At 49.2% G+C, this 13,714-nt stretch overlaps 1 protein-coding gene across 1 annotated transcript in view; it reads left to right on the top strand.

Annotated features, from left to right (window-relative positions):
• The first annotated feature begins 669 nt into the window (after positions 1 to 669).
• Positions 670 to 13,714, top strand: part of Patronin (calmodulin-regulated spectrin-associated protein patronin) — a 216,667-nt gene continuing 203,622 nt past the window's right edge. Inside the window, 2 exon segments of the mRNA XM_071692291.1 lie at positions 670 to 4,094; positions 4,096 to 5,964. Of these exon segments, the coding sequence (XP_071548392.1) occupies positions 987 to 4,094; positions 4,096 to 5,964 (4,977 nt within the window). The 5' untranslated portion in view covers positions 670 to 986.

Below are 13,714 nucleotides of genomic sequence, written 5' to 3'. Positions count from 1 at the left end.
ACATATATACTGGCTTATTTTTTTCAGTCAGGGGCTTTTGAGAGAAAAGTTTCTTTATTGACGAGGTGTTGGTATCATTGTGCTCCGCGTGGCTGCTCACTCATAATTGTGAGGATTGTTTTGAAGTGTTTGACTATGTACACTCAGTCCACGTTCTGTCCCATGCTATACAGTGAGTGGGTAGCATTTAGTGTTACACATGCTTTCTTACTGTATACTGTACCTTTGGTGTTATCGTTACACGTGAAGCGCTCACACTTTGTACTGGTGGTGATGTATGGAAGCGGGGCCCCCCCTCCCTGCGGTTTCAATGATTGACAGATATACGTACCCGCCTGGTTTCTCCACCAAGATTTCTAGATGGCGGGAAGCAACTGTGTCAGTGATTTCTCTGGTGATAATTACATTGTATGTGCTTGTCATGTAGCGGTGGGAGATGTTCCCTGGCCTGCCAGGGGATCGCCACACACCTGGTAAATAGCCAGCTAGTGGGTGGTGTAGACCAGCGTACTGACTGGAAGGCACCACCCCGTCACGCCAGAAGTGTTAGTTTGGTAAGTGCCATGAAAAGTGTTTTACGACGTTCCCATGACGGGCGGATGGGGATGGTGGCAGCAGGCGGGGGTGGCGACCAGGCAGGTAGCTCAGTACGAGGGCCGCCGCCACCGCCGCCGTGTGTGTACCGCTCGCTGCTCCCGGGAACACCTCGCCAACCACCCGCTGCCATGCAGCTTGTGCCTTCCAAAGAGCTTATGTAAATAGTGTAACAACTGGAGCAGTGCCTGTACATACGATACTGTACTGTGATAACTATAGTCTGCACTGAGGAAGTCATGTGCTTGTGACAGCGGTGTGTATGTGTCCTGCTGGTTCTTGTGATCCCACAGTTGAACTGATGATGAACCAAAGAACTGTAACATGTGTCAGCTGTGAAGCAAGATTAAGAAGCTTGTGTCGGTAGTACTGCGTTGGTTTTGCTGTCAAGGATGAAAGATTTCTTGAGGAAGAATTCGTCAAGAGGGAGCACGGAGTCGTCCTCAGCTGGAGGTAACAGGCCTTCCAGTCCCTTGTTGACCGAACAAACAAACCAGAGTAAAGATGGGTCGGCAGTGGGAAAGTTCGCCTCGGCCTTCAAGATGCGAGCCTTCAGAGGCAGCGTGAGGAAGAAGGTATCCGAGTTGGAAACCTGTACCACTTCGAAAGACATTCTTGTGCTACCGGACGATAATGATAAAACTGCTACCACACCACTCAAGAGTCTTGCAGGAAATAGTCCAGCGGGTGACCCACTACACACACTCTGCCAGGAATCTCAACATACCGATGACAGTGTAAAGGGGAAAGGTGAGACCCAAGACCTGTCAGATGAAGCAGAGGAGGAGGTTCATGGGGAAGCTGAGGAGGCCGAGAAGAACGATGACAATACAGAATCAGAGGCCGAGAGCACTTACGAGTCACGTAAGCTGATGATGAGGCGGGTTGTGCGGCACGAGGCTCAGGAGGCTAAGCAGGGCCTCGCTCCTGAGCACCTCTCCGATGCTGATTCCTGGGCCGACCTCGAGGAGAGCTTCGCCAAGGTTTATGAACCCATCCCATACCAGGTACGCATGGAGGCCTGGCACAAGATGAACAAGGAGGAGATGCTTCATAGAATCAACAGCCAGAGGATGAGGTCGCAGCTGAAAAACATGAGCAGGAAGGAGATCCTCGAGCAGATTGGTTACTTGCGAGAGCATCCGGTACATTTTGTACAGAACTCTGGTAAGCTCAAGAACTTGGAGGAAGTGCGGTGTGACCAGCCACAGCCGGCTGACACCCCGCGCCAGCACCAGGTGGTGGCTCAAGTACACTCGCCCCAGCACAACTCACAGACCCTCCAGAGCGACACTGACAGTGAGTTCGGGGAGACAGATTATGTCACTCGGTCTGAATTGTACCGAAACATCCAGAACCTGCAGGATTCTCTGGCCAGACACAATAAAATGAATATCGCCGAAGACAACCAGTCATGGAGATCGCTTCCTAGTCAACCTGATGACCCTGTCTACATATCTCGCTCTGAGATTCTCTCTAAAGTAGACCCAGCTTATGTCTCCCGGCCCGAAGTGACCAGGGCCAGGGAAGTAGAGCTACAGAAGAAGTCAGGCAAGGATAGCACCTACGTATCGCGCTCCGAAATCTTAATGCGCTTGAAGGAGATGCGTGAGAGCGAGGATGAGCGCGGTCTCTCGCCCACCAACACTGCAGAATCGAACTGGGACCTGTGTTCTTGTGTGTCTTGCGAGCAATGTGGCGCTGACAACAGCTCTGCCTTCGAGGCTGAATGCCAATGTAGCGCCAAGCAGGCTATGGACAAGAGACATGAAGAGCTGACGAATCCCAGTAGGCCCATGACACCCGGAGATCAATCTCTTCTCTCCCAAGATTCTTGGTCCAACGGAGAGTTTGAGAAAATATACGAACCCATCAACGGGCCGGGTGTAACGACGCGGCAACATGACTATCTGGTCAGCCGCACTTTGGAAGAGCAGGAAAAGCGCCTCCGAAAACTGGCTCAAGCAGAGGAACACCTGTCCTCCGGCAGAGGCAAATACCTTCCTGTTGATGTATGGAGCATTAGCGAGAGTGAAGACGTGTATGAGTCCCTGGCACGTGTGGCTCGCGCGTCCATCCGAGGAGGTACCAGCACGTTGGCCTCCGTCAGTAAGACTCGCAATAAGACTGGTGGCGGAGGTGACCTGGAACTGCAGCGGCGCTTGAGGGAGATTCTTAACGGCCAGCAGCACATTAACACCGCCACCAGGAATAAGGTTGTAAAAGCCATAACCGAACATATTCAGCTTAATCTCGATCTCGACGACTTTGCGGATGAGGAGGAGAGGAATCACGAGATCCGGGAACGGCTTAAGGAGGCCCTGGCACAGGACTGGGAGACACTGAGCAACATCAACCTGGGTCACATCTATGTTCCCATGGAGGAAAGTTCCAAGAGCTCTAAGCAGGGCAGCAGAGAAAACACAGACTACGACACCTTTGGCAGCATTGATTCACTCATATTTGAGCCGAAAGTACCAGCTATCCCCGAGGTGTCAGATGAGGCAACCGTCTCAAGTGCTATAAGCAATGCCATCAGCGTCGACAGTCTCATGGACAAGACTCTTGAGCAGAGCCAGGACGACGTTGCACAGTCTGCCCTGAAGCTTCTGGCTGAGACTCTCGAGGAGATGGACGAGATGGGGACGTACAGTCGAGGGGACGTAGAGGAGGAGGAGGAAAACGAATCAGAAACTCCCGTCCCCACACCCATTCCCTCCACACCTTTGGTTGAGAGTGAGCAAGAACTGCCCGTCTGCGACACGGACGATGACTCCCAGCGGCAGGAACACGAAGTTAGTGACATTCTACACATACCAAGCAATGGTGGTGCTCTTCCCGGGAAACAACACCAATGGCCATGGGGTGTTGGCGACCAGGAGGGCCGTGGACGTGCGCAGGCGCCTAAGGACAACCCCAAGCTGCCGCTCAAGCAGAAGATATACAATGGCCTCATGGGACTGGGGTTTATAAGGTTTGGTTCCAGAGAAAATGTCAAGACTTCTTCTCAAGCCAGCAACCGGAACGATGTAAATTTGAATGTTTCTGGAACCGACACCCCAACGTCCGAAGAGTCCAGCAGGCTGCCCATGATGATGAAGCTCCAGAGAGAACTGGACTCACGACAGTCTCAGAAGGACCTGCACGGTTACGAGTCGTTCAAGATGGATTTTCAGCGACTGTCCGGCAAGAGGTTGCCAAGCGAAGAGGGTTCATCGTACGAGTATCATCCGGACCACAGCGAACCTCTGTACCACGGAGGCACCACCACCAGCCACGACACAGGAGATTCCGAGACGGACAGTGTGACAAGCCTGGAGAGTGTCATCTTCAAGGGCGCCATCGTAGAGAAGGACAGCGATTTAGATCTTGAGGACAAGAAGAAGAAAAAGAACCCTTTCCGGCACAAGTTCGTCGTAAACCAGGGCAACGAGTCCGACACCAGTGAGCTACATGAGAACAAGTCGGTCAGTCTTAGTACACAACCATACTTAGACTCCTGACACTTCATGGGATTACATGGAGGCGTTGGATGAAGAGAAGGCGGCCATGCAGAGGTATGCGGCCGCTGTTGAGGCACAGGCCGAGAGAACTTCAGTAACCCCCGGCCCGCGGGTCTTCGGTAATATGAGGAGAAAACACGTGTACGAAAGCATGGACAGCATAGAACGTTCTCAGGCTGAGATGGATGAATACCCACTTCAGACAGCCTCAGGGGAAGGCCTAGCGAATTTTGAGGACATCGGTGACCGCACGTCACCGGCGTCTCTAGCAGGACTTCACATACCTTTTGTGGATGGGAACAGTGCCACCAACTCAGTTGACGAAGAGGCTGATGGTCGGCAGCTTTTTCGTTTGTACCAGCGGCGTCAGTTCCGACCTCCTAGTGACCTGGGGCAACTGGATGGTGGTGGTAGCACAAGCACAAGTACGAACGACTACCACGAGACGGACGTGTATGAAGTGTGTCCCTCAAGCAGCGGCCTTGTGCAGCACGTTCAAGACACGCCACCTGTTGTTTTGCTCAAGCACCACGTGTATCAGAGTATCGAGTCACTGGCCTCACGTTCATGCCTTTCCTCGACGCCTTCCGTCAAGACACCGGTCACAGTGGGTACGCTGGAGGACGGTGAGCTGCAGTTCTATGGTTCGCGTCACGGGGAACCTATCTATGGCGTTCGCAACTCACGTCTCTTCCACTCCATGAACGGCGCCTTCGTTAGTCGGGACAGCACCATTGACGTGGCAGATCCCCCGGTCGTCATTCGTAAGGGCAAGGTGGTAGAGCTGACTGAAGAAATGTTTAAAGGATCGTTAGACCGCGCGCTCTCTCGGGAACTGGAGGAAAATCAACAGAACATGACCTTCCATACCACTCTGCTACCAGCCTCTTTGCACCAAGAGGACAGACTGTACTTTGACAATACTGTCTCCTCCACAGAGTCGAGGGAGATCCACTCTTACGAGAACGACAGTGAAATCTATGGAACACGCAGAGAGATTCGCGAGGAAATTCTCCGGGCTTCGAAACAGCAGTTGGTAGGTGAGGCTGAAGAGAAAGGCTCGGCGAAAGAGGAGCTTTCAGCCGAGGTTCCCGCTGCCGTGGGGAACGGTGAGAACCTACGAGATGAGGAGTTGGGAGGTACGTCCACGGAGAAGATCAAGAGGGTGCAGAAGCTGGGAGTGTCAATCCTGGGCAGTAACAACGACATGATGATCCGCGAACTCAAGCTCAAGTTGAGGCGTAGGTTTAACCCGGACGACGACGTCAATAGTGAGGAGGAGACCATCGAAAAGCCTTCATTAGTTAAGCATCTCTCCTCGGGCAAAGGTCCTCTCACCGCTACCATGTCGAGCGACTCCACCAACTCGGTGGCCCTTAAGAGGGAGCAACTGGCCCCTCACATGAGCAAGATCTTCGGCTCCCTTTATGAAAGGCGTCGTCAGAGCGTTGATGCTGGTGTAATTATTGAAAACGAAGTCAGGGACAAGGAAGATGAATCTAAAGAATCATTGTCGGCTGAGTCAGATTCCAGAAAGGACACTAAAGAGGAAAAACAGGAGAAGAACGAGAAAGAGAAGAAGAACAAAGAGAGGGAGGTTATCATGGTGGAGAGGGAGGACGGACTACTAGAGCGGGTGTACCTTCCCACACCAGACTACACGCCCGCCTCTACTCTACCCAAAGATAATCACAACCGTACCATTTTGGCTTTCGATCACCTCATGGATCCCCAGATGACCGAGGAGGAGGACTACAGCTTTGACCTGGCAGACTTGGCCAAGTTCGTCCACGAGCACATCAGCAAAAACAAGAGTCTGTATTCGGATCCTGGCGGCCTCAACGCCACTCCCACGCCCATTGCTCAGGTCAGTACCTCAGTCTCGCCCAGTCCCATGGAATGCCCCAATAGAGATGGGGGTGAGGGTGGCACCCGTAAACGTTCTGTGCGCTTTGACATGAGCAGAAAGCTGGCCGACCTGGGTGCCACTTGGTCTGACCTGGAGAGTGTTATCTTTGCCGAGGAAAAATCGGGCTCAGAGTTGCTAGACGGACTTGAGAACGAGTACTCGGGTAGTATGTTGTTGACAGGGAAGCTGCCCGTCTCTCGCATGGAATCTTATAAAGACAGTGATTGGCTGTTGTGGGAACAACTGGCAAAGATGCGGCGTAGCAAGGCTCCTGAGGACCGTGAGCGGTGGGAGCTGGAGAAGACTAAGCGTATGCTGCTATGGATACATCTCTCCAACAACAACGCGTACACTGAGTGGTGCTACAAGAGCCAGTGGTGGAAGGTGAGCCTCTGCTATTGGCACTTGAGTTTGTGGAGCGGATTCGTCGGCTCCCGCACCGCTACAGGAAGTGACGTTGTTGAACTACCAACACTTGTTGCTCGCTAACAGTGTACACTCACGCCAGTGACCATTTTAGATCTTGAATACGGTCGAGTAATTAGAATTGTTCTGTGTTTAGCTTTCAGTGACGTGGTGTGGTGCGGATGGCTCGTCCTATTGTTTGCGGTTCGAAGTCCTTGACCAAGCGCCCCCCGACACCTTTGTACTGCCCTCGTTTGTGTTGGTTCACGCCTATGCACATCGCTCTCACACAGACGCCTCTCGCTGTTTTGGTGCGTCTAGCATTTTACAACCCACCTTAATCTATTCCTCTATGGTTCACATATCACAGGTGCTCTAATTACCTCTAGTTCTAGTCATATACTCTAGTTATTGCTGGGACTGAGGTTCGGTGTGCATCGACGATACTATAGATGTGTTTGTGATTCAAATTAAGGCGTGGTTTAGTATAATATGTGGACGGTTTATATTGTTAGGTGTCTCCTTGGACCAATGTGATACGTATTCTTTCTTGGAATTCTTCTAAGTGACAGAAAGGTGCAGATACATGAGGAGCATCTGTTGTGGGCTGAACTTTTATTTTTCAGACGTAAAACCTGCGATATTTTCCTCACTCATAATAAGACTCGCAATGTCTCCCCCTGAAGCAAGATGTCTCCCGTCCGTCATGATGAAGACGAGGTGCCAACGATACTGTGACGTGAACCGCACCAGCAGGTCAGAGAGCGTGGACGATCGTACCTGTTGTATACCATACGTTGATGTATCAGAGGCTATCCTGCTCCTCACACCTCAGTCTCCCACTAAAGCTGCTTGGTCTGTCCTCTGTTTCGTCCCGCTGGTTGAGGCGGCGTCATATATATGCCTGCGTAGCTACCATAATACACACCTTGATAACATGCATAAACATATTTGCACTTCACCTGTCTTGTGTTCCTCTCGTTAACCTTTCCTGACCAGTCTCCTCCTGACCAGCCTCCTCTTTCCCATCCTCAACATCTGGGCGGGAGACAAAGAGAGGAATCCGGAAGGTGGTACGTCGTGTTGCTCCGCTAGTCACTGCCGGTCTGGGGAAGAGGCCTGGGGTTACTTGCGGATCTGGTCGAGTGAGGCGAGACAAACCTGCAAGTAGTACCTCTAGAATGCTGCCCTACGCTTAAATGTATTGAACGGGTGTTGCTTCCTAAACTATTGTCTCTCTTGCTTCATGTTTTGCAGGGGTACATGTCGCCCATCGTGTCTGTAGGAAGTATAGATTTGTGATCGATATTTATTTATGAAATTGTTTTTCTTGTTGAGTGTTCGAACTGAATCATTCAGCTGGGCAAGGGATGGTGAGGCATTACCAGATGAAGTTCATTAGGAGAACGTTCCCAGTACGTGGGTCCTGCTGACCTGCCTGCTTCCCCCCATGACCACCATTACAGTGTTGCAGCACGCCATCATCATCGAAACTAATGGTAACTGCGGACACCACTTGATAACTGCTGATCTTTATAATGAGCACATCATGTGTGGATCGCCAGCAGTGTTGCAAGTGAAGAGTGTGTATGTGTGTTGTGTGTGTGTATGTGTGTGTAGTTACTATCCATGTGTTACGAGAAGATGGTTGTACACTCGTGTTGCCTTGTCTTTACATGTACCAAGTCTGCACTCCTCACTGTGTGTGTATACACATATTCACCCCCCGCCCTCCCCGGGTCTAAGCCAGGTACCCACTTGTTGACCAGCCTCGAGGGTCGGAAGAACAACTGGGTTTGTTATGGGCTGACTGCCACGTTTGGGAAGATACAGGTATGTAAGTAGTTAGGTAGAGAAGGAAAGGAAAGTTTTCCTTTCTTCTCCATATCTTTTAACCTTTTCTGTTATTTGATTTAAGGTTTGGTCGTTGTTCGTGACTGATCCCTTCACTGAAAAAGAAGTGTGGTGGAGGTACAGATGTCCATTGGTTGATAATTGCAGGATTTACAGCAGTTCACACCTTGATTTGTATGCTGCTTGTGGAGGTTTTGGTGCAGCTGTACTGGGTTGACTCTCTTAGTGTTGGAGGTATTGCTAGTGAAGCTGTTCGGGGACTGCTGACCTTCCAAGTGTAGGTGGCGGTGCTGTTGCAACTGCATGAGGGTTGCTGACCCTCCAAGTGTAGATGGTATTGCTGGTGCAGGTGTACGAGAGTTGCTGACCTTCCAGGTGTAGGTGGCGGTGCTGTTGCAACTGCATGAGGGTTGCTGACCCTCCAAGTGTAGATGGTATTGCTGGTGCAGGTGTACGGGAGTTGCTGACCTTCCAGGTGTAGGTGGCGGTGCTGATGCAGGTGTACTGGGGTTGCTGCCCCTCCAAGTGAAGGTGGTATTGTTGATGCAGGTGTACGAGGGTTGCTGACCCTGGAGGTGTAGTTGGCGTTGCTGATTCAGGTGTACGGGGGTTGCTGACCCTCCAGGTGTAGGTGGCGGTGGTGTGCGGACTGCCTCTACAGGTTGGGAAGACAGGTTTTGTTTGAATGTTAACCTCTTGGACCCAAAAGTGTATGACCTTTCCGTGCGACGAAAATGATAATGATAGTAATAATGATAATGAATTATTATTTCCCCAGGGGATGAGTGAGAAAGAATACTGCCTTTGTATTTCCTTAATGTCTTAGAAGGCCATTTAGAGAGCAGGAGGCGGAGGGGTGCTTAAATTTCTCTTCTCCTCCTCCTCCTCCTCCTCCTCGTGTTTTACTTTACAACAGAAGGAACAGAGGAAGAGTCAGGCGAGGAATTGTTCCTCCGAGGCTCAAGTCATCTTTTCTTGGCACTACTTTGCTTATGCGGGAAATAGAGAACGCACATGAAAAATAGTTATGATAGTAATAATGATAGTGATGATTTGTTTTTGCTGATTCGTACAGCACTGATGGCAGAGAGGGGAGACCAAATTAGAGATGGAAGGATGGAGTCAAACAGATTTTTAGTGATCGAGACCTGAACATGCAGGAGGGTAAAAGACTTGCTGTGGGTAGAGTGAATTGGAACGATGTGGTATACATGGGTTGACGTGTTAGTGGACTGAACCGCGGCATGTGAAGAGGTCGGGGAAAGGCGTGTGGGACGTGGTTGTGGTTGAATTTTCGCTGCATTACACATGATAGCTAGAGAATGGATGTGAACGAATGTGGTGTTTCTTCGTCTGTTCCTGGCAGTACCTTCCAAAAATGGGAAATGACGATCAGGTATGAAAAAAGAAGATAAGGTTTATTGAAGGAAAAAACGCAAAGGATTAAAACAACTTAAGGCATTAGTAGTCTAACGGGGAGAGAGGTTTTCAGACATTGCACACACACACACACACACACACACACACACACACACATTATAGATACACTCTAGATTGTCACTGATGTTCGTAGGTTGTCATGGCGCTGTTTTTGTAGCTGTTCGGTAAAGCTCGGATGTGTTCGATGTGATTTTGGCCGTCAAACTGCATCTCGGGGACTAGGGGTCTCAACTGGTACATAAGGATGGGATGACGGTGCTGTAACTTGTACCAAAACTTTCGGATGATGAGAGTCTGATGGTTGGAGGGAATGTGGACTACAAAATATATGTTAAGCGCTTCTTGATCGTCAATGTAAGTGGGGCTCCTGTTGTGTGGTGAATCGGGAGAAGGACTGGCCGCCGGAGGAAGCTAAGGAGAGTGGGGAAGATTGAAAGTTGTGTAGATGCTCGAGCGTGTAGGTGTCGCGAGTTCAAGTATCTTGTGTCTGCTAAGAATATAAAGACTCTAGCTAGGGAGGAATTGACGATGGTGCTGACGCTTTCCTTCCAGCTTAGTTTATCGTCCGAAGTGGTGAACTGAAGAGCCAGAGGAGGACTGGGGCCACGTGAGTCGGTAAGGGTGGGAAATGGAAGCGAGGCTGAAGTGCGGTCTTGCTTGCTTGATGGTGACGTGGGTAGCGGTATTCGAGCTCTTTAGTTTGTTAAGGGTGTTCTAGAAGGCTCTGTAGTTGGGAGAGCTGTTATCACCGCTGACACCAGCGGTAGAATTGTCATTGTACTTCCATCGAGTAGGTACATCCAGTAGGGCATCGTTAACGAGGTTGAGGAAGGACAAGAGTCCCATCTGTGTGTGGGACGCCACAGTGGTGAGGACAGGAAGGTGGAGATGGCTCCAGGAAGCGTGCAGCCTGGCAACGGTCTCAGAGGAAGTCTGGAAGCCATGGAATGAGTCTTCACACCCTATTGTAGATGACTGTACTAATGATTATGTTATAGTGGCTTAGGTCTACAGCCTTGGTGAAGTTGATGAAGATGAAGTCACAGAGGTCTTGCTCCTTTCTAGATTTTATTTAACTAGGAAATTTACGAAGTAGCGGATGATAATCTTCATATTACCAGACTACTTAGTGTCTGCGGAACGAACAGTATTTGTGTAAGCCCAGTTTGGTATAATGTATGCTGGGGATCGGAGTTGTAACTCACTGGGAGGTTGTGGTCTTATTGAATTAGGTATTGGGGAAACATAAAGTCATTCAATCTTAAGGGCATGTTAAGTGATGAAGGGAAACATTGACGATGAAGTGGAGGAGTTTGACTAGCTCAGAGAACTCCTTATATAGATAGTTTGGCAGGTAAGGTAATTAGTGTAGTGAACGCTTCGCCTTGAGGCTGTCTGGCGGCTTTGGGTCCTTGTACTGATTCCTGGTGTGTTGAGGTTGGAAGGTAAGCTGGGGAAGTTTTTGCCAGATGGTGGCCAAGCGATTCTTAACGGGTTGAACTGCTTCTTCACTGGAAAGGTGATTAGCATTGGGAAGGAGGCAGTCTTTGTAATCATATTGCTTATTTCATTCAGTTTCACACACCACTGTCAGATGGGCTGTTTCAAGTGTCGTTGTTTTGTAGACGTAATAAGAAACGACCCTCGTGTATGATGATGAGGCCATCATAGATAGCCAAGGGTCTTTCGTGAATGCTTGGAGGGTTAAGCCTCTTATGTCGACTCAGCAGCCCACCTGTAGAGCCACTGCCTCACAAAACATGTGTACGAGTTTCGACTCTTCATCTTTCACAGTATTGCAGTGGGCACTCCACTACACACCTCATAGCTTATCTTCGTATACTTACTGCTACAGCACTTGCTGTTTGCTTTATACCCCAAACTTCGACTCGTCTAAACCACTTTACTGCTGTACTCAATATCTGACCTCCTTCACTGAGTTAGTTTCTCCTCGCCTCAGCTCGTCCAGACCCTCTCCCGCCTGACCCACTACACATGACAGAATCACACTTTAAAAGTCAGAAGTTTCCTTTACTTAAGTCGCAAGGACAACAAGAGGGTGTGGATTAAAGGAGTTATATCAGGGTGAGTCAGTCGTGTGGTGGTGCAAGGGGGAGAGGTTATGGAGGTAGCGAAATCCTCCTCCTCCGTCCTATGGGATGCTCACCGCCTTCGTCCTGGGCATGACTGTGGGTTAACTTAGTGCCTGCAGTGTTCATGATATAATCGAGCCTCGTGCTGGCTGGCTTGGGACTAACGTACAAATCCCACACTCTGCACACATATATAGAAGCTTGCTGGGTGAGTTGTACACGTGTATCTGAAACACTGGAAATACCAGTAGTCTTTTCATAATATTACCTCCCACTTTTTATATTGCATTTTAGAATTAGGGGCTTTGACCTGCTGCGCTCTCCTCCAGTTGCTTCCATTTTCTGGGTCATATCTGCCCTGCTGAGGCCTCTGGTGGTGCACGAACAGAACTAGTTCATCATACTGTCTGACGCCGGACTCGCTCTCTAGTTCAGAAGACTTCAAAAGTTCACGATATGTTTAATGCTGGAGATGACGTTACATGGTAAGTTGATCTCCAGTGTAACCCAAGTGCCATTTGCTGAACATGTAAAGTTGTAGCCGCAGCAGTACTATTATTGTATGACGTAATATCATGCACAGTTTTCTTTGAAGTAGAACGTCGTGGAGAACACCCGCCACCAGGAAGTATGATGAAGAATACCGGTTTATTTTCTGACTTGTGGGCGAAAAGCAGTAGTTACGCTATGTAGATGATTATCCTTTTCTTCTGTATTCTTTTCTTCATGTCATGGGATTCTTCGATCCCAGCTTCTCTCTTCCAGTGTGTCTGGCCTGGACAGAGTTTCCTGGGGCTGGCTTGTCTTGCAGTACCCCAGGGGGAGGGCAAACAACATATGGAGACGACACCTTTTGAACTGTAATGCTGGGATCACACAGTGGTTCAGGCTTCACGGCCCTGATCCCGATGTGAATTACTAATGTAGATGTCACGATATACGTTACGTTAGTTGTGACGCCTTGTTACGCCTAGGTAATGTCTGTGTTTTTAATTTTCGCATGAGCAGGATACCGTGTGCTACACCCAGCCAGCCCGTGACGCCCCACCCTTTCGGAAGGGTGCCATTGCAATACCTGGTGTGCGTATGGAGGTAGTGTTGCTTGTGGTGGGCGTGCTAGTTAGCTAGTACCTTATGTTGCACGTGGAGGAAAACTTGCACGTCACTTGGACCTGATTACTTTCTGTTGGAGTTATGCCTACCACCATCAGCACCTGTCACCAGTCTGCAGTGCATCAGTATAGCCGTCAAAGTAACTGCATGTCAATTTTAGAGCGAATTTATGATCGTTTGCATTTACTGATATTCTCCATCTTCGGTTCGTTCGGAAGTAAATTTAAGCAGTATATTTCATGGAAACGCTTGCTTAAAAAGAACTTTTTGTAGGCTTTCTTGCATGACTACATCCAGCAAGTCATGTGATTGATAACCAGTGTCTGGTGGTGGTTCATTACTCGTTACCGTTGATAATAGATGTAAGCGAATGATGCCTTTTCTTCGCCTGTCTTTGGCGCTACCTTGTTAACTTTGGAAACGGCGAACAGGTATGAAAGAAGATAAAGAAATTCCCCACAGTAAAATATTGCTCCTGGTTTTGGGACGTTAATCGGATTTACAAAGTCAAAAATCCTTTCAAAATTAATTATTAGGATGGACAACAGAGTTCTGCCGAAGTATTCTTTTACGTGTGGTTGACGGAGACTTCTTGTTGACTCATTCTTCAGAAGTATCTTGCGTTTTCTTAGTATGCGGATTTCTGTGAAAACTGTGTACACTTCACCATTAGGGAAAATAGGAAAATTAGGTCATATCCACATTATTATTTTTTGCCTATACATTTCTCCTTCGTGGATGTGGTTGAAAGGGGTAAAGTAAGTGCACATGCTGCTGCCGTGATTTGATGTTGTAGTCTTCTA

The sequence above is a fragment of the Panulirus ornatus genome, chromosome 52 (genome assembly GCF_036320965.1).
Source record: "Panulirus ornatus isolate Po-2019 chromosome 52, ASM3632096v1, whole genome shotgun sequence".
Lineage (NCBI taxonomy): Eukaryota > Metazoa > Arthropoda > Malacostraca > Decapoda > Palinuridae > Panulirus > Panulirus ornatus.
The sequence above is the reverse complement of the archived record's forward strand: the minus strand, read 5'-3'. Positions and strand labels throughout refer to the sequence as shown.